The sequence below is a fragment of the Typopeltis vanoorti genome, chromosome 6 (assembly GCF_054136105.1).
Source record: "Typopeltis vanoorti isolate ZY-2024b chromosome 6, IOZ_Tvanoo_1.0, whole genome shotgun sequence".
NCBI lineage: Eukaryota > Metazoa > Arthropoda > Arachnida > Uropygi > Thelyphonidae > Typopeltis > Typopeltis vanoorti.
Genome location: NC_143554.1, coordinates 158,623,222 through 158,642,466, shown reverse-complemented (window position 1 = coordinate 158,642,466; position 19,245 = coordinate 158,623,222). Strand labels below are relative to the sequence as shown.

At 35.6% G+C, this 19,245-nt stretch overlaps 1 protein-coding gene across 1 annotated transcript in view; it reads left to right on the top strand.

The window, feature by feature from the left end:
* The window catches only part of LOC150106158 (epithelial sodium channel subunit gamma-2-like), a 109,410-nt gene that overhangs the window by 5,168 nt on the left and 84,997 nt on the right, over positions 1-19,245 (top strand). The window contains exon 2 of the mRNA XM_090394634.1: positions 8,835-8,950. Coding sequence (XP_090250760.1) covers positions 8,835-8,950 — 116 coding nt within the window. The remainder of the gene's footprint in view (positions 1-8,834; positions 8,951-19,245) is intronic.

Genomic DNA, 19,245 nt, shown 5'->3' with positions numbered 1-19,245 from the left:
TACCGTATCAATTCACCCATATCTTGATCTTCCTCTGAGTCGTTTTCCTGCCAACCTGGCAGAGAACACTTATTTTGCTAATCTTTCCTCGCCCATTCTGTTTAAGTGTCCATACCACCTGAGATTACCTCTGCTAACGCATGCTAATCTTTCATAATATCCTCATTTTTAATATGATGATGCCATCTGTTCACGCCTATAATCTTTCTCAGGACTCTCATATCTGCGATCTCTAGTCTTTGGTCGTGTTTTAATTATGAACCAGCTCTCAGATCCATAAGTTAAAACTGGTTTGAACACTGTCTTGTATACAGCTATTTTAGTGTTCCGACTAATCTCTCTCTTATTCCATATGAATTTATTCAATTGACTTCCTACTATACCAGCTTTGCAGGATTCTGTTGTCTATTTCTATATTTAATTTTCCATCTTCACTAAAAATCGTGCCTAAGTAGCTGAAATGTTTTACTTGTTCTACAGGTTCTCCATTCAAAACACAGTTGACATTTTCAATGATTCTGCCTATTTTCGTTGTCTTTGTCTTTTTATTGCTGACCTTCATACAATATCTATTACAACAGTTATTCAATTTAGTCAGAGAATCTTGCAGATTTGTAGCGGATTTATTCAGAATTATAACATCGTCCGCATAAAACAAAGAGCTGACATTAACATCTCCAATTTTGATATCAGGTTTAATACCACTTTCCTACATAATGTGATCCATATAGATAAGGAATAACAGAGGGGATAATGTACATCCTTGTCTCACACCAGATTTAACATTAAACCATCTTCCTGCACTTCCTTCAATTCTAACTGCTGACTCATAACTCAAATAAAGACTAAGTATTGCTTGATATAATGCCCCAATGACACCATATAACTGTAGCGTATTGAATAGCTGCTCTCTTGGCACCTTTTCATATGACTTTTCCAAATCGACAAAACTTAAATACAAATCTTTGTTATATTCCCATGCTTTCTCAACGATTTGTCCTACAGTGAAGGTCTGATTCTGACAGCCTCTATTTGGCCTGAATCGAGCTTGTTCTTCACTAAGCTTTTCTTCCACAATTCCTTTCAACCGTTTCTCAAGTATACTTGCATATATCTTACCAGGAACACTCAATAGGGATATACCTCTCTAATTCTCGCATTCAGTTTTATTTCCTTTTTTATATATAGGTACTATGAGAGCTCTACTCCAATCATTGGGAATTCGTCCCTCTGCCCTGGCATTCTGAACTATGCAGAGCAGCCACTGTAAGACTTCTATACCACCATACTTCAGCATTTCTGGTCGATTATCATCTACGCTTGCTGCCTTTCCACATTTCAAGCCTTTGATGGCTTTTTTCTACTTCAAGTATGGATATGTATTCCTGACTGCATGCCTGGTCAGTGTTTTTTACCACTGTGCTATCATCACAGCTTATTTCATTTAGCAGTTTTTCAAAGTAATTAACATATTTCAAGGATATCTTTTTCTCCCGTTTTTATATCACCTTTATCATCTCTAACTCATTTTACAGCACTCTTTCCTCCATTCCCATGCTTCTTCAACAACCTCCAGAATATTTTGCCACCTTCTTGATATTTATTTTCAATGTTCTTGCCAAAATCCTCCCATGAAGTTTGTTTAGCTAGTTTTACACACTGTTTAGCTTTCTTGCATTTGTCTCTGTATTCTCTAAGAGCACAAGCTGCTTATTTTCCAGGAACTTTTGATATGCTTTCTTCTTTTCTTTCACTTCCTATTTAACTTCCTGTGTCCACCATGGAGTTCTGATTTTTCTATCCTTGCAGACAACGACAACAGATATTTGCCATTATTATTGGCTTTGCCCTTTTCTCCAAATATTCCCGAAATATTTTTGTATGTCTGACAATCATTTCCTACTCTGCTATTTAGATCCCCAACAAGGACCAACTTTTCCTTTTTCATTGTGTCAGTTGCTTTTTCTGAAGCCTCAAAAAATTCGTCCACTTCTACCTTAGTAGAACCATCTGTGGGACCATAGGCACCAATAAGTCTCATTGTCCAGTTCCCCATTCTCATATTTGCCCACATTACTCTATTTGAGACTGACTGCCATTCAAGAAGATTAGCCTCGTATTTTGTGTTGAATACTATGGCTACTCCTTGATTGTCATTGCCTGAATATAACATTTTGTATTTATTGCTCAGAAAGATCTCACCAGTTTTTGTCTTTTTTGTTTCGGTCATCCCTTTTATGTCGATCTGATACTTATCTAATTCCTCAGCTAGCTCCATTTCTTTGCCATTCAGGCTTCTTATGTTGATAGTACCGATCTTTAACTCTGGTGATGTTGAGTTGATGTGTGTTTTCAGATCTGAATCCATTTATGAAATTATTTTTAACATATATACAGGGTGTTCGGGATAAATTTGACATATTTATAATTAATTATATTTTTCCGTAAGTTACATGTATTAACACACACTTCTCTTCATTTAAAAGTTTGGACCCTTCTTCATTCATATACAAGATGTCAGAAAGGATGGATAGCTGGAACCCACCTGAATCATGGAAGAGAATAACTTGTATCATGATGATTCGTGCCCGCCATCAAAATAAGGATATTACGACTGCTGCCCAATGCTCCCTGAATACAATAAAAACAATCAGGCATGAACTAGAGACTTGCAATGGTGACTACGAGGATGTAGCAAGAAGAAAGATCCCTAGCAGACGATCTGATTGCGTTCGTACAGCAGAATTCCTCGCAAATCTGCAGGAACAGGTGTTGAAGAACCCTGGCATTGAAATTCGGGCTTTGTTCGTGGAGTTGCTTACTGTAGTCAAGCCCTGGATAACAAGGGTAGCCAATGGTAGGCCGTATGTATGGCAGCAGGATTCGGCCCCTTGCCACACCTCTGGGAAAAGTCAAAAATGGTTGTCTGAAAATTTCTACGACTTCACCAGTCCAAATGTTTGGCCTCCAAACTCCCCAGACCTTAATCCCATGGATTATTTTGTATGGAGCGCAGTTGAAAAAGACACCAATCGCACTTCCAGTAATACAAAAGCCCAGTTAATGGATAAAATTAAAACAGTTTTTGCGGCCCTTCCCAGGGAGACTGTAGCATCAGCTTGTTCGAGGTTCCGAAGCAGAATTGAAGCTGTGATCGATGCTAATGGTGGTTATTTTGAGTAAATCTTGTTGATAGTATTGTAATTAACTCTGCCTGTAATGTTTTTTTGTCAATTCATTAAATTTAATAGATACAAAGAAGATTTTCTTTTTCCTTACGAAACTGTCAAATTTATCCCGAACACCCTGTATATCCTCTTAAATAATAGTTGATGTTATTGAATTAAATTAAAAGACGGACCAGAGAACGCGACTGCAAGTGTGCGCCAATATCTCAGTTGTCGTCGGCTGAAGGTGCCTTTGTTATCTCCACTCATGATGACTCACACGGTTAACTCCAGCCACTGTGCAAAGAAGATGTCGAACTCGTGAACTTCATAAACATAACATACAAACAACTTTCCTTGAACAACTACAAAGTTTTCCAAAATATAATATTCGATCATGTCTTTGTTCACTTCATCCTTTAATTCATAGATTATATGGATTACCAAAAATCCATAAAGGAAACACTCCACTAAGACCTATTGTAAAAGGCATTGATTCACCTATTTATAAACTCTATACGTATTTAGCAACATCAATAAAGTGCTTATTCGGCTCGGCCTCTTCTTTTATTAAAAATCTGCTGATAATATTTCATGTGTAAAAAAACGGAAATGTTCAAAATGAAGAAATAATGGCTATCTTTGATGTCGACTCCCTGTTCACAAATCTACCTTAGAGAAGAATTCTTATTTTTCAGAAATATAAATTATCAAAAAAACAGTTATGTCGTTATTAACTCTTTGTATTAATTCTGGCTATTTCCAGTTTAGAGACATTATTTGCAAAGGGGTTACCCATGCTAAAACAAAAATCTGTTTTAGCCATGGGTAACCCGTTATCGCCCATACTATATTTGGAATCTTTTGATGAAAAAGCTATCTCCTCCTTTGCTTTGAAACCAAAATTGTGGAAGAGATATATCGATGACATCTTCTTAATTTAGAGCAACAGTCCTGAACCTCTAAAGAACTTCCTTGAGCACCTCAACAGTCAACATTCAAAAAACAAATTGAATCTTCAATTGTAGATTAATGGCTCTCCCATTCCTGGATTGTCAGTCACATTCGCATTTCTGAGAAATTAAAAATCTCAATTTACAGGAAATCAACTCACACCAGCAGATATCTCCATGCACACTCCCATCAGTGTCCACCTCAAAAACTAGGTATTATCTTTACTCTACACAAACCTGCTTGCTTACTCTGTGTGAAGAAGAAGATATTAATAAACAGCTTGCAGTTTCTTCTCACTGCCTTTCAGCAAAATTGTTATTCGAAACAAACAGTTAAGTTACTTTTCACTCCACCTCCTCTCCATACTGAAGTTAGACATAATGAAAAAATCAGTTTATTCCCACCATATCTCAGCACCGTTTCAACAAAATTAGCCAACTTTCTTAAAAAAACACAACATCCAGACTTCTATCACTCCTGTACTGAAACTCTGTTCCTTGCTAAGTAGCCCCAAACAAAAATATGACAACCTGAAATATCCCGGAGTTTACCGAATTTGGTGCGACTGCAATATTCTCTGAGGCCAGACAACGAGGTTACATGCCCTTTAATATTGGCATAAATTACATACGAATAACAGTTGTTATTAGACGACATTACACTTTTCATGCCAGTAGCTTTCATAGTTTTATTACCATTTTCAAACGATATTATTAGGTTATTACCATATTATATATTTACGTGAAAGTAACAGATGATCACCATTCAAACTCTTAAACAAGAAAATTTCTTTCTTCTCCATTTATTTGTGAGGGGGAGCAATGATGTCACTTCTGTGTTAAAAAGTGGATTGTGATCCTAACCCCTGCCTAGCCAGAAATTGGTTAGTTGAATTCCACTCTTGGTGAAAAAAGTCTAGTGCGTTGTTTTGCCTGTTGTGATTATGATGCTCATGTAGGATACCACTTCTAAACTTTTGTTTGAAGGATGCAAGAAGTTGGTCAGCCGCCCCACCCCCCGCCACAGGGGCAACTAGGTTTCGGCGCAAAACGTAAAAATATATAGATATAAAAGTCCATCATTTTATATTGTATATTTAAATTTCAGCAACACGAATTTAGAACCCAAATTCTGCAACACACTGCAACTTATTTTGATCGGGTTAATAGTAAGTATTTAACATATTTCATTTAGTAAAATTTAAACTTGTTACATTAAAATATTTCAAATTTTTGGGTTAGGGGAGCAAGTTAGACACTTGCCAGAGGCGCTTCATACCATCGTTAGTGTGCTGCATTTTAAGTATATATTCGGGACTGTTTCTGATCGATAGCAGAACAAAGACTTATCTGAAACATGTGTGTTTGATTTCCGTAATATAGTTGGGATGAATAATGCATTGGGCCACATTCTTCCCTGATAGCCTGCGCCACGTTTATTGGCTCTTTTCCGATATGGTAGGTCCCAGTGAAATATTGTTTGGTGGGATGATATAGGATTTTAAAATGAAGTGCTTTGGTTGGACTGTTGTATTAGAATCCTGCAGATTCTTTTTAATATTGCAGGGTATGAATCTCTCCACCAATGTTATCTTTTATAAACAAAGATGTGCAACGAATATTATGCATCAAGAGAATTCACGCAGAAGATCAGATTTGAAAATCAGGTTTCACAGTGTGAAATCTGCTCGTCCTGATTCCCATTTTCAAGTTTGAAAGTATGTTTGGAAAATGCCAGGTAAGGCCCGGAAAAAAATATGACTCAAGATCCTCACGCCTCGCAATTTCAATCGAGTGAAGAAAATCTCTATTTGAGTGAAGTTCCTTACCATCGTCTTATAGAAGATTTGTTCCGTGAGAATTTTAGGAATGCATTTTGTCTTCTCTGCATTCTCTTAGTTCCATTTTCAAAGGGCTTCTTTTTAGAAATTTGTTAGACTCATTGGCAAGTTCGCTCATGTTATTCGTACGGTTGTGGAGAAGGAGACACTTCTCGTGGGATACCTGAAAATTATGTTTGTATGTTCCTTTAAGTATGTTTCTGCCATTTTCTGTTATTCGGTATTAAACAAACGAGTGAGGAATGTTGTTATCCTGTGGACAATGGCAGTCAAGTTTGTCCTCAATCTTTAAGAAAAGAACTTAGCTTGGAGTTGGAAAGCTCCAATTCGGTGACAGAAGCTCGTATTTCTCCACTTTCCTAGTACTTGCTTAAATGATTTACGTGGACAGTTCATGTCCACTTAAGAGGGTGTGTTTATCAGGTAAATTCCCTGCTATTTGTTTCCCGCGGACCAGAGACCAAACATTCAGGAATCCATTCGATTTTTTCCTTTGCTTCAGCAGAGTACTGTGGTTTTACGTGCGTTTAGTTTGGCTTCTGAGGCTGCTTGGTACTGTTGATATACTGTTTGTATGTTATAGGAATCCTCTTCTTCTCGGGCTATAACTATAGCATCATCACCGTATGATATCAGGGTTATGGCTTGGTAAGAAAATTCAGGACGGGATACCGTGAACAGCATACTAATTCCACGCCATAGTAATTGTGTAAATAGGACCGGAAAGTGAGCAGCTTTTTTTAAAATATCTGTACTCTATTGTACAGATATGGTGAGCCTGTTTATTTTCATGCAAACGAGTGCTTCAGCATATAACATCTTAATGGATTGAATGATCCTGAGCCAAACCCAAAGACTTTCAAGCAGTCGAATACATAGGAGTTCAGTGCAGTCGAAAGATTTTTCTTGGTATAGTGTTAGAAGGCCCATTGTTTCATTGTTGTTAGCTATGCAGATCCCTATCGAGAAGTAAGTTTTAGTGGATGATCGTCCAGGGATAGAGTAGCTCTTGTGTCTATTTATTATTCGTTTACCGCGGATTTAAATTTGTTGGCAATGGCTTGTGATATCATTTTACGGTTTCTATTTTGGAGATGGATCGCCAGTTTCTTACTTTTGAAACGTTTGCTTTCTTTGGGACAAGCTTAATAACTGATGTCGTCATGTTGGGTTTGACTCTTTTCACATCAGAAAGAATTATATCAGTGGGCCCAATGATGTTGGATTAGCATCGTATAGGTTTTCGTAGTACTGAAATGCATATAAGAGGATTTCGTCATTAATTTCTATAATGCTTCTACTATCTCTTGTTATAGCAGAAATGGTGGTGGTTGTGCACTCTTATTGGAGTTTTTCAGTGTAAAGAAACACTTTTATGTGCATCTGCGAAGTTAATGTGCTCGCACAGATGAATACTAGGGACTGGTATTCATCAGATTCAAGATGATGTAATTGCGGTTGTTGTTGCATATTTTATAAGACTGAATGCTTATTCAAATTCCTTTGTTGACTGTACGTTTGAGAAAATATAGTAAATACCTTGACTTTAACCATAAAGAATGACCATTAATCATAAATTGGTTAGGAAGTAAGCATGTCCCTTATGAGAGTTGGGATATAGTTTTTGGAGGTTTCAAATATTTTGTGTGCTATAGCAGGGCGTTATTAAAGATCCAATATGCTCATTCTTTTTGCCCAGCGTGTCTAAACAAGTATCGCAGTCTACGTATGCTATCTTTTGGTAAATAAACGACATCAGATATGTGTTCACTGAAATTATCTCCATCATATTTCCATTTGGATCATTATTATAAGGTAACTCATATGCTAGTCTCATAAAGCTTACAAGATGTCGGATGGATATTTTAATAGGATAGTTATTCCTAATGGTTCTCGATAAGTTTTGCTGTATTTCGAATAAATTATCATCTCAAAATTATCTTGTTCGATTCTATAAATATCTGAACGTAAAACTGCTAGAGTGTACATCATGACTGAACATTAATGATAATTAAGAACGATAATGAACTAGCAGTAATGATTCCATGAAATATGAATAATTAAACAAGTACATCATGCAGGAAGCATGAATAGAATTATGAAGCTTTCTGCTCCAAACGTCCTTGTTGTAATATAATATACTAGCTTTAAAATCATTCCTCTGCCATCATTTCACAGCCAATGATATCCATCAGACTTAGAAGGTGAAAATAGTGAGACTTGCTGCAGATTTGGACCTATATGCTTTATTTACAAGTTCAGCATTTGTAACTCATCCATTCATGTTCAAAAACGGTTGAAAGTTAACTGGTTAACAAAGGCTTGTGTTGATAGCCATACCGAATTTCAGAGAATGAAACTTTCTGGTATCCGCAAGCATTTTCGAACGTAAATTCTGAAGAACTGGGTGGTTTGCAGCGTCCAGCCGTCTTAGAGTAAGAAGACTTCTACGAGGTAGTATTTTAGACGAAATCGTTATAATCTGGAATCAATATAACCTGGTTACTTCTATTTCTTCAGCAGGTTTGAACGTTTGATCTGTAAGTAATATTTACCGTGTAAGAAAAGTCGTAGATGTTTTCCTTTTGAAGTTCTCCGATTATCACTCTTGTTCGAAATGCTGTCAGCTTTTTTGCTTATACTCCTCGCTCCACATCCAAAAACCAACCGTAATGATTCTTCACTATGTTGCGTATTGATTTGAAGCATACAAAATTTGCACCTTTGCCTGTAACTGTTTCTTGAATTCCAAGAAGCGATAAGTACTTTAGCGATCTTATTATATGTATTGATTCTAACTATATGATCATAATAAACAGACCATTTTAATATTTTGTCATCAAATATATCACATTTAATTTTTACATTTTCAGATCTCTAAATTACCTCAATGGGAATGGATAAGTCATGAAGAAACAGATAAATATGGATACGGATATGAGAGATCTGTTAGATACTGTGATATAGTATGGGATAAAGAAGACTGCAGGTATTATTTCTACCTCATAACAATAATGTCATCTTATAATAAACCTGATAATAAGATAAATAGAGAGATGGATAGATAAAGAGAGAGAGTACGCTCTCCGGATATATCCTTAGGTTCCACTCGTATTTTATCATGCAACGTTCTATTAATCGCAGAAAAAGGCATTCCCTATAACGACCTGAGATGTTTGAAATTTTAAAACCTTCCGAAATGAATGATTACATTTCTTAACTCATTTCTGTAGCGTTCATATTCATAAATTCCTGTGTGGGAGAAATTCCATTTTCTAAGATATAATTTTTCAAAATCTTACGGGATGCTAAACTGAAAAAGAAATTTCAATCCTCAGGGGGTTGGCTCTTAATTATTTCTTTTTTCCTTTTCTTCACTCCTTTCCCTAAACTTCTTCAGGAGACCTGTTCAGTCTCCCCAGAATTTCTGCCTTTGTAGCAGCGTATTCTACTGCTTGCCATTCGTTCTGCATGAAATTTCAATTGCTTGAGTATATCTTCATTCTGATTTTAGATAATGTTTTATACTCTTCTGTTCTTTTCCTGCATTTCATTTCTGCTACTACCATGATTATTTTGTTATCTCGCTCTTATTGTTCATATTAGACTACCACAGAATGGTATTAGTATATGATGAAATATTAAACATCCATATCTGTTTTTTGTTTGTTTTCTTTGTTCTTTTTAAATATTGCTTGCCTTATTTTTTCAGTTATTATCCCTTTGCTTTGAAACATTTTTTAGTTGGATAGAAATCTGTAATATTAATTACAACTTCATTTATAGCCGGAATAATTAAACAAATCGATTGTTTAATCTTTTTTTTTCTATTATTATTCTATTTCGAATATGGATTTCCTTTGAGTACCATTGCTCACTATGTTATTTGATTATTAATTGAATCCGCTCTATATATTGCTATTTGTAGATTATTGTGTGTTGCTCCATATATCGCTTCTAATCCACAAAGAATATGACATCTAAGATAAAAGTTACTTTTTATCTAGAGTCCTTCCTTTAGGCTAAACTCACTTATTACACACTGTGTTGGTTTCTTCAATTAATTATATTTCAAATAATAGTGGGGAGAGAGAGAGAAAGAGAGAGAGAGAGAGAGAGAGAGAGAGAGAGAGAGAGAGAGAGAGAGAGAGAGAGGCATCACAATCTTTTAAGGAAGTACTCCAGTTGCTTCTAATGTTTTGGTTCTGTCTTTGCCTATGTTTACGCTTATTTCTCTTTTCTCGTGTAAAGTGTAAAGAGGTTTTAATAAAATTATAATTGTGCTTTAGTCAATCAAAGAGTTTACATCACTCTATTTTTGCTAAAAGTTTTTTTGTAATAATCGGTAAATGCTAGATGCTTGTCTTATTTGAATTCTCTTCTTTTCTCCATTAATTCTTTGAAGACGAATATAGGATCTATGTAGGATCTTCCTATTGTGTAATCACTTGTTTTTCACTATTTGTTTACAATAGGGTTGATTCTTTTTTTTTATCAACATTCTGAAATATTGATTCCATTATTTCAGAATGTTGGCACTCATCTTCTAAGCAATGTTTGATTGTCTTATTCCACTGTAGGAGGGTACGTTGCTCAGTTGGTTTCGATGGAGACCATTGTTTGAAAAGACTCGGGTTCGAATCCTTTCAGAGGTGAGTTTGCCGGTCTCGTATGTTTGTGGAGGAATTCCTTGGTTTTTTAATCCCTCAGAACAGGCAAACCAACTCCGTGAATACCCATTTTCACAGAAACCGGATTCTAACTAAAAGAGGGAGAATATTAGAGCCCTCACCATTCTACCACTTGATTACATGTTATGTAGCTCAAGTACAGGCCCATGAGAGTCAACCTCCTTGAAAGAGAGATGATACTTCAGAGGAGAGGATGTCTCAGTAGTTATCACAGTTGAACGTCCTTTTTTAAAGATGAGAGTACTGCTCCATGGTTTCAGTCATCGAGTATTCGGGTATTGTTCCAATGTTATATACGAGTTTGTTACCAGTGTAAGAAATCTGATTAAAATTCTTTCTTGCGTATTTTATAAGTTATTCGGGGATTTTATCTTCTCCTGATTTTCTTGTTTTTAATTTATTAGATATCGATTTCATTCTTCTTATGGGATGTTATTTTTCATTAGTATTAACATCAATAATACCCTCGTATCTATAAAATCTCGCATTCGAATCACAGTCATAGAACACACATTTCTACACTCCTTTCAATCCTTGTACTCGTGCCTTCCGGAATACTTTGCCATCTTGGTTAGCATATGGAATTGTGGGTGATGTTTAGAAATAAGGACTCGTATCGTGATTGGTGGGGCAGTTTAAACCAAATTGGAGTAGAATAAATCGGGGAAGTGAGGTCAGTGTCCTGCATGTGTGTTGCTATCAGATGAAGATAAGTGACATAATTTATTAGTTGTAAATAAGTGACGCTATTGTTTTGAATGGAAAAGGAAGATATATTAGTGGATAAGTATTCGTGCTGTGATTGGTAAGACACTATGAACAAAACAGGGGTAGGGTGAATGGGGGAAAGCGACGTCAGTGTAATGGATATGTTTTGTTGTGAGATGTAGATAAGTGAACGGTTTGTGTAAGGGATTGTGAGTGATGGTTAGAGATAAGACAGAGTATGGAATGTTTGGAATTTCGTTGGGAGCCCCAAATCTGTCAGGGACATCACGTGGTGTGTTTTGTTCGCATGGTGAATTGTGGTTAATGGTTAGAGTTAAGGAATCGTAATGTTATGAATTTGGAAATTTCTGGGGAACATATGTCTCAGTGACATCATATAGTGTGTTTTTGTACGTGTAAACATCACCCAAACTTCCATATGCAAACCGAAACACAGGACTTGACGTGACACTGATATATCTTCCCACATGGAAATTCCAAACATTCCAATCACATAATGTCACACACAATGACGTCAGCAACTGAACAACCAATCACATCACGATTCCTTATCTTATCTTATCTTGATCTCGAACTGGTAAATAGTGGCCGGACTACTATTCATACTCATTTAGTTTAATATCCTGACTGCAATCTTCAAAATTCATCGTCATCGTGTTGATCAGAGAATATATATATATTTCCTCATATAAACGTTTATGTTGAACCGTGGTCAGATCCGATAGCTAGGAATTTGCGTGTTGTCAAGTTGAAAGCATAAAAAGTTCAAGTCAAAATTCTGAAAGCAGTATGAATTCTCGCCATAACCCCTGTTAAATGCATTATAACTGATTAATCCTAACCCTATTGTTCTTGGAATTTTTTCCCAGAAATAAATGATTGCAAATAATACTCGGGAGTCCTTTGCTTATCGAAAAATTTTTACTTCTGTACCTGCCAAGGAATATTTGGCTGTTGATTTTGTAAAATTTGTTTTGTTTATTTGCTAATAAAATCGAAGGTGATAGCTTAGCTTTTTTCATATATAACTTAGCCTCTTCAAAGACAATTTTGGAGTTTTGTGTTTAGCTTCAGTAGAAATAAAGGCAAATTCAGTTTTTGCTGTTATAAGTTTCGACCTTATACCAACGTGATTAATTAAATATCATGCTTGCTGATGCATATCTGAATCGATATGCAGATGTCCAATCATTCCTATTGTTGAGCATTTTTTTCCCGCAAGTTTTAGTCTTTGTTGTAATCTAGACTTCGGATTTGTTCTGCCATTCTTTAGAAAGCTTACATCAGAAGGGTAGTCATCTTTATAAAATATTTCACAAGGAATGTGAGTTCTCTTTGCTTCTGATCCATAGGTCAATAAACTTTCCAAAAAGGGAAGATATCCTTAACAATTATTACTAGAACTTATTAGTGTGTCTCCTAAAAATAAATCCACTTGTGACAATACAGAGTGTAGAAATACGTTTGCAGGAGCGATTATGACATTCTCTGACGGAGATGACCCATCAGCGTTCAAAATATTAATGTGCAAGCATAAAACCGATTTTTTCGACAAATCCAAATAATGATGTCCATTATTTACAAAGAATTGTAATGGGCCATTTTCAAGACTCAAAAGGGGGGTGATATTCTGAACGGAATCTCTTCTCATGTGAATAATGAGTTGGCACTATGAAAAAAATATTGAGCTCTGAACCGCCACACTCAGAAGAAAATTTTTAATCAAATATGTCGCAGGTCGTGTGCTCTCGACATTCTCTTTGATGAAGACCTTTCTTCTTTTTGCTAGGTCACTTTATAGCAGATCCCAGTTGTTTTTCCATGGCACTTTTCAATGATTTTCTGGGCATATAAACCATGGTTTCTCCTTCTTTAGGGAAAATATTTGAGTGCAATCATGAAACACCTCCACACATTTCGTTGAGGTCTATTAGAAGATATGCGTGTGATTTTGATGAAATAGTATCTTTGAAGCCTGCTCTGATATAAAACGATGTTCAGGATATATCTGTCAAGCAAGGTTAAATATCTGAGTCTTATCTCTCGGGTTGGATAGAAGAAACGTGTATGAATCATTCAAGCTTATGGTTCTTGCTTGTTTCTCCTTATGAAACAAATTCTGAGTGATCAGTAAAATGGTAAGATTATGATAATGGGTTCTTTTTGTAAACAAATCTGATAATGTCGAGGAAGCATTTTCTACGAAGAACAGATCATCAATAATTAACAGATATCTTACTTCTGGAAAACATTCAATGTCCTGTAGACCTCTATAAGATTCGATATGAGGAAAATTTCTCTCTTCATTAACTTGTACAGGGTTTGATCTTCAGAGTATAAAAACTATTCTCTGCATGTTAAGAGTGATGACTGTAGTCCAATTTTGCAGAAATAAAGCAACCAGAGTTGATTTCCTACTTTGGGTTGGTCCCAGACAATTACGTTTGCCAGATGAATTAACCCCACCCTCTGTATGGTTAAGTGATGGGGGTCATAGGATGGACTTAATGTTTGTCACATGAATAACTGAATTTCTTCACTGAATCTTTATTTAATAACTTCGAACTATATTTATCTCAGACTTTATGTTGTTTAACAGGAATGGAAACTGTGTTTTGTTTTCTAAAACTGTTTTCATGAAGTCAAAAGTAATAATATTGGGTGTGTGTGTGTGTGTGTTCTCTAAGGCTAAAGCCTTTTGATTTGATCATGGTATTTCCATTTCATAAACTTAATGCATCATTTTTAGGAGCCACGGCAACAAAATGCATCATTCCACCAGTTTTGGAACTGACCCAAATGATTTCCTAAAGTAGGAATATATTCCCCTTCTCTCACAGTGAAAAGAATATAATCTTTGTCAAAATTAAGAACACGGTTTTGCAATTTCTGGAGGTCTTAAGTAAACAAAGTTACTCATATGAAGTAGCAGATGAGCCTATTTCACAGTTGCTGTTAACATTAGAACTTATGCACTCTGATGCAGTACATTGAGACCACCAATAGTGTTTCCAGTAACACACAAACTGAATATCTTTGACTAATTGTGATGTATCAGTCACCGATTTGAGGAGAGTTTCATAAGTGTCAACGAACAGTTCAAGAGGGCCTATCCTGTATCTCTAAACCACCTTACGACCATCATGGATCAAATACGCATCCTGAAATGCTTTGTATCCATCATATATTTCGATGTAAAATCAATGGCATTAAAATTTTAATATGTAGTTTGCATCCATGATACCTTTGATGTTTGTAGACATCTTGGCCGGTAGAGTGGTTAAACCTGGATTAAATTAGACGTCTTCAATAAACAAACTATTACTTTCACTTTTTCTGAAATCCACCAGGTATATTTGTTTCTCTTCAATGGTCTGCACGTGTGAAAGAAACACTCTGTTGCATGTTTCATGGTGAGAAAACGATTGAATATAATCTATAAATAATTCCCCTACATCAAATGTTTTGGTGTAATGCCAAATTTCATAAATCTTTAACAGTTAATATCTGTATTTCATGGCTGCATACATTTCTAGAGAAGTCCAAACACCATATAGTAATTGCTCGCAAATTGTCAGAATATTCCCCTAATGAACACCGCATCCTTTCTGTACAAGTTTGGCATAGGGGAAAGACAAGAATACCAGGGATGTGCACTGTTGCTTATATGATTCCGAAATAATGATCGATTTCATAAGAGATATTCCCTGTTATTATTTTAAGGTGTTTCTTCAGATATTTCATTTTTTAAAGATGAATGGATACAGAGAGTAGAAATCGACATACATGATTTTTTTTAATCATCCATGGTTTCGAAACATAAATGTGTTGCATCTGTCCTTCCTCTGTACAAAGCATCACTAGTGGAAATAAAAGGAAGAAACTGTCTTCACCTTTGCATAATGAAAGGAAAACAGGATCATTTTTAAATTCCTGGTACTCACATTCACAAATTCTGTGATATGTATAATCTGGAAGAATTTTTTTGAATTGCAAATGAGTGAAGAGATGTTTTTCATAAATTTCCACGTTCTTGGTATCTTTATAGAGAGGATGCATAACTCGAGGATTACAACCCTTAGAAAGAGTGTGAAAAATGCAGACATTAACTTCCATAATTGTTTTTGATTGTGAGAAATGGCATCAGTGTGTACCATTCTTCAAATTTCTCAAACGTCAAATGACATTTTGTAAGTTTCGTATTCTTATCTATAGAACATACTTTTGTTAATCGATCCTATATAATTGAGAATTCTATAGACAATAATATGAAACTTACAAAATGTCATTTGACGTTTGAGCAATTTGAGGAATGGTACACACTGATGCTATTTCTCATAATCGAAAACAATTATGGAAGTTAATGGCTGCTTTTTTCCCACTCATCCTAAGTGTTGTAATCCTCGAGCTATGTATCCTCTCTATAAAGAAAAGGAAAATATCCTTTCCTCACATTGCTTTCCAGGTCAAATGTTTTGGGAAGCTTTCACAGACTGCTCCTAAGAAATTCAAACTATCTACGAGTCTGATTTGAGGTACTGGAATTGTAATAATAAGAATTTTATGGTCCCAGATGATTACATCTGGTAATAACTGTCATGCATGCAGTTCTTAAAGAAATGAGATACAAACCATAAGATCCTGTATTATGTGCTATACAACATGTGTTTTCAAATAGACCTGACACAATGTCCGATGAGAACAACCAAGAAATAATAAAATCGGATGCACATGGCTCTCCAAAAAAAGACTTTTTTTTCCACAAAATTCACCATTACCCTTCTGTTGAAATTGTACTATACAAAGAATGGGTTGATGTTCATCTGATAATATACTTTCAAAATAATAATAAAGATGCCTGTGAAATTTTCATTCTTTTGATTGTTTTTCTTCTGCAGATATCAAAACATAACATTTGTCTGTATGTAAACATTCACACTCTGCACATCTTTGAATGATTTTTTGAGGCATTTTACTATGTAAATGGAACTATTACATACTTTGGCCAAACATCTTTGACATACATCTGAGCATAGGTTTAATGGCACAGGTTTAGTGAAGATATGTAAATATCTCGGACAAAAGTGTCTATGGGAGAAAATTACAGGGATCGAAACAATAACGTCGTAGTGTCATTGCGAATATAACAGACTCACTTTCTTTTTTCTCATATGAGGACCTCTGAATGCAATTTGAAAACTCTTTTCAATGGAATACAGAATGATTTCATACTCATTGTCTAAAAATCTTTGAAATGATATTAATGCACTTAACATTTGCTTTTGTATATAACTGTCTTGCCTTCTGTCTTTGTAAACAGCATCAACAGTCAATAAGCTTCTGATATAATTTCTCATCAGAAGAAAACCTGCCACTGACCGCGAAAGGAAACTGTTGAAAAATAAGAGTTAAAACTACTCCAGAAACGATGCTGTCGTGAGTACTTGGCACACTTCGGCTGACATCAATGCCTTGTTTGTTACAAAAATTTCTGTCAGTGTAACTACAACTTACAATACTAGTGATAGGTAGACACAGACTTAAATTCCACATCCTTCTAATGAAGTGTTTCTTTCTGACATATATGTCAATATCTAGCTCTGCCATTTATGTGGGGCTTTCATACAGCCATTACCATCAGGAATAAACTTTGTAATTAATTTTAGGTTTTAGTTAGAAATGCCTTATTCGATTGCACTATCTTCTCTATGACATGCAATAAACGTTTTATAGAGAAATCAATTTGCCTCTTATGTCTGCCTCTTATGCAGACATAAGAGGCAAACTGACCAAGTGAGATAAATTATCACACAACATATCATAGCGAAGCATATGTTATGTGATATTTTATTAAATTCTGGAACTTCTTAGACATATTCAGACAAACGTGTAAAATTTCCAGTCATGCAATTACTCTTTTGGATCTGAAGTTTTAAAATTTTGCATTTCTACACTCATTGATGTAAATTGTGCTTGATACATTTGAGAGAACCACTGTATTTTTCTTCATGATGGGGAAACGTTCTTTTTTGTTATATATATAACAAAAAATATATATATATATAACTTTGCTAAACCTTATTCAAGAAAAGTTGCATCACAGCAGCAGACAGCTAAAAACATAAGTATCAGAAATATATCTCTTGCCTAAACTATAGTTTAAATTAAAACTATTAATTAGCACTGTCTACTTGAACATAAAAAAGCAAAACAAAAGGAGATTATTAATTCTTAATTTTTCTTGCATTAGAAATCGCATGGGAATGAAACACTATATTGCTAAAAAGGGAAAGAAATCAACCTAATATATTTCTCAGAGTTACCGCTTTTCTTTGCTGGGTAATCAATTCGTACACGTCTTGTAGAAGGACTTGCTTCCATTTTTTAACACTTCTGAGCTGAACATATAAACAAGAATCCAGACTAAGTAACAATATTATCTCTCTTGGCTTTATATACAAAATGTGTTATATGTGTGTGTGGGGGGGGGGGGGGTCCATAACTGGTTGTAAAATTACCACCTGCTTCAAAAACACTGTCTAATATTTTCTAGAGAATAGGCAAACTGGTAATTATAATGACCTCGGAACATCGCTCTTGACTTTAACTTCCAAACAACATTCCCCTAATGGCTTTCAAAAGAACTGAGAAAACCGATAATACACATGACCCCAGTTTAATATTGTTCTCTTTAACGTGGGAAAAATATACCCCTCCCCTATACTCTCACAGTCTAGGAAACAAAAAACAAGTCAGGCCTTGAAACCTGCCAATGACCGCGAAAGGAAACTGTTGGAAAATAAGAGTTAAAACTACTCCAGAAACGACGTTGTTGTGAGTACTTGACACACTTCGGCTGACCTCAAAAATGAAACCAGCCGAACCAGACTGATATGAACAGTCAAAGAGGGGGTATGAATTAAATTACTTTTGATAAGGGAGGAAATAAAACCATCTATTAAAAACTTTTCTAGAAATCATGCTCTCACATGTACATGGTGTCATTTCATTTGACCTCAAAAACGAATCCAGCCTGAACAGTCACAAACATGTTCATATTAGTTCAAGAGGGATGGATTTATTTATTTACTTTAAGGAAGGAACTAAACCCCTCCATTAACCATGCTACCAGCCAAGACGTCTATAGATGGCAAAGTTATCACGGATGCAAATTGCATATTAAAATTGTAATACCATTGATAATACTGTACATTGAAATATATGATGGATATGAAGAAGCATATGAGGATACGTATTTGATCCACAATGGCTGGTTAACTGGTTGAAGTGGTTAAGGGACGTTTTCAAAATATGTCTATTGTCAACAGTTATGTGCCTGCAGAAGAGAGCTCGGATGAAGCTAAAGATTGTTTCTATGAAATGCTTGAGCGTACTTGTGCTAATCTACAGTCTTGTGATGTCAAGTTAATGGTGGGAGATTTTAATGCGAAGTTAGAGTGAGAGCGTGCGTGGCGCCCTTTCGTACGTAGTGAGAGTCTACACGAAGAGTGCAATGACAACGGGACCCAACTTGCGAGTTTTGCCTCAGCCATGGGATGCTTTATAAAGAGCACTATGTTTGCGCACAAAGACATCCACAAGCAAACCTTCAGATCACCAGTAGGTAAACAGCTAACCAAATAGACCATGTACTAGTGTATCGGCGATACCACAGTTCCATCTCGGACTTGAGGAGTTTCAAAGGAGCAGATAGAGATAGCGACCACTATGATTTCAGACACAGAATTTCAGTCCAGAAGCCTTTGTGTCTTACCACACGACCTACGTGGGACCTGGACAAGTTGAAAACAGCGGAAAGCTCCTCAAAACCTGAAGCTCCTCAAAACGGTTCTTCCAGTTAGAA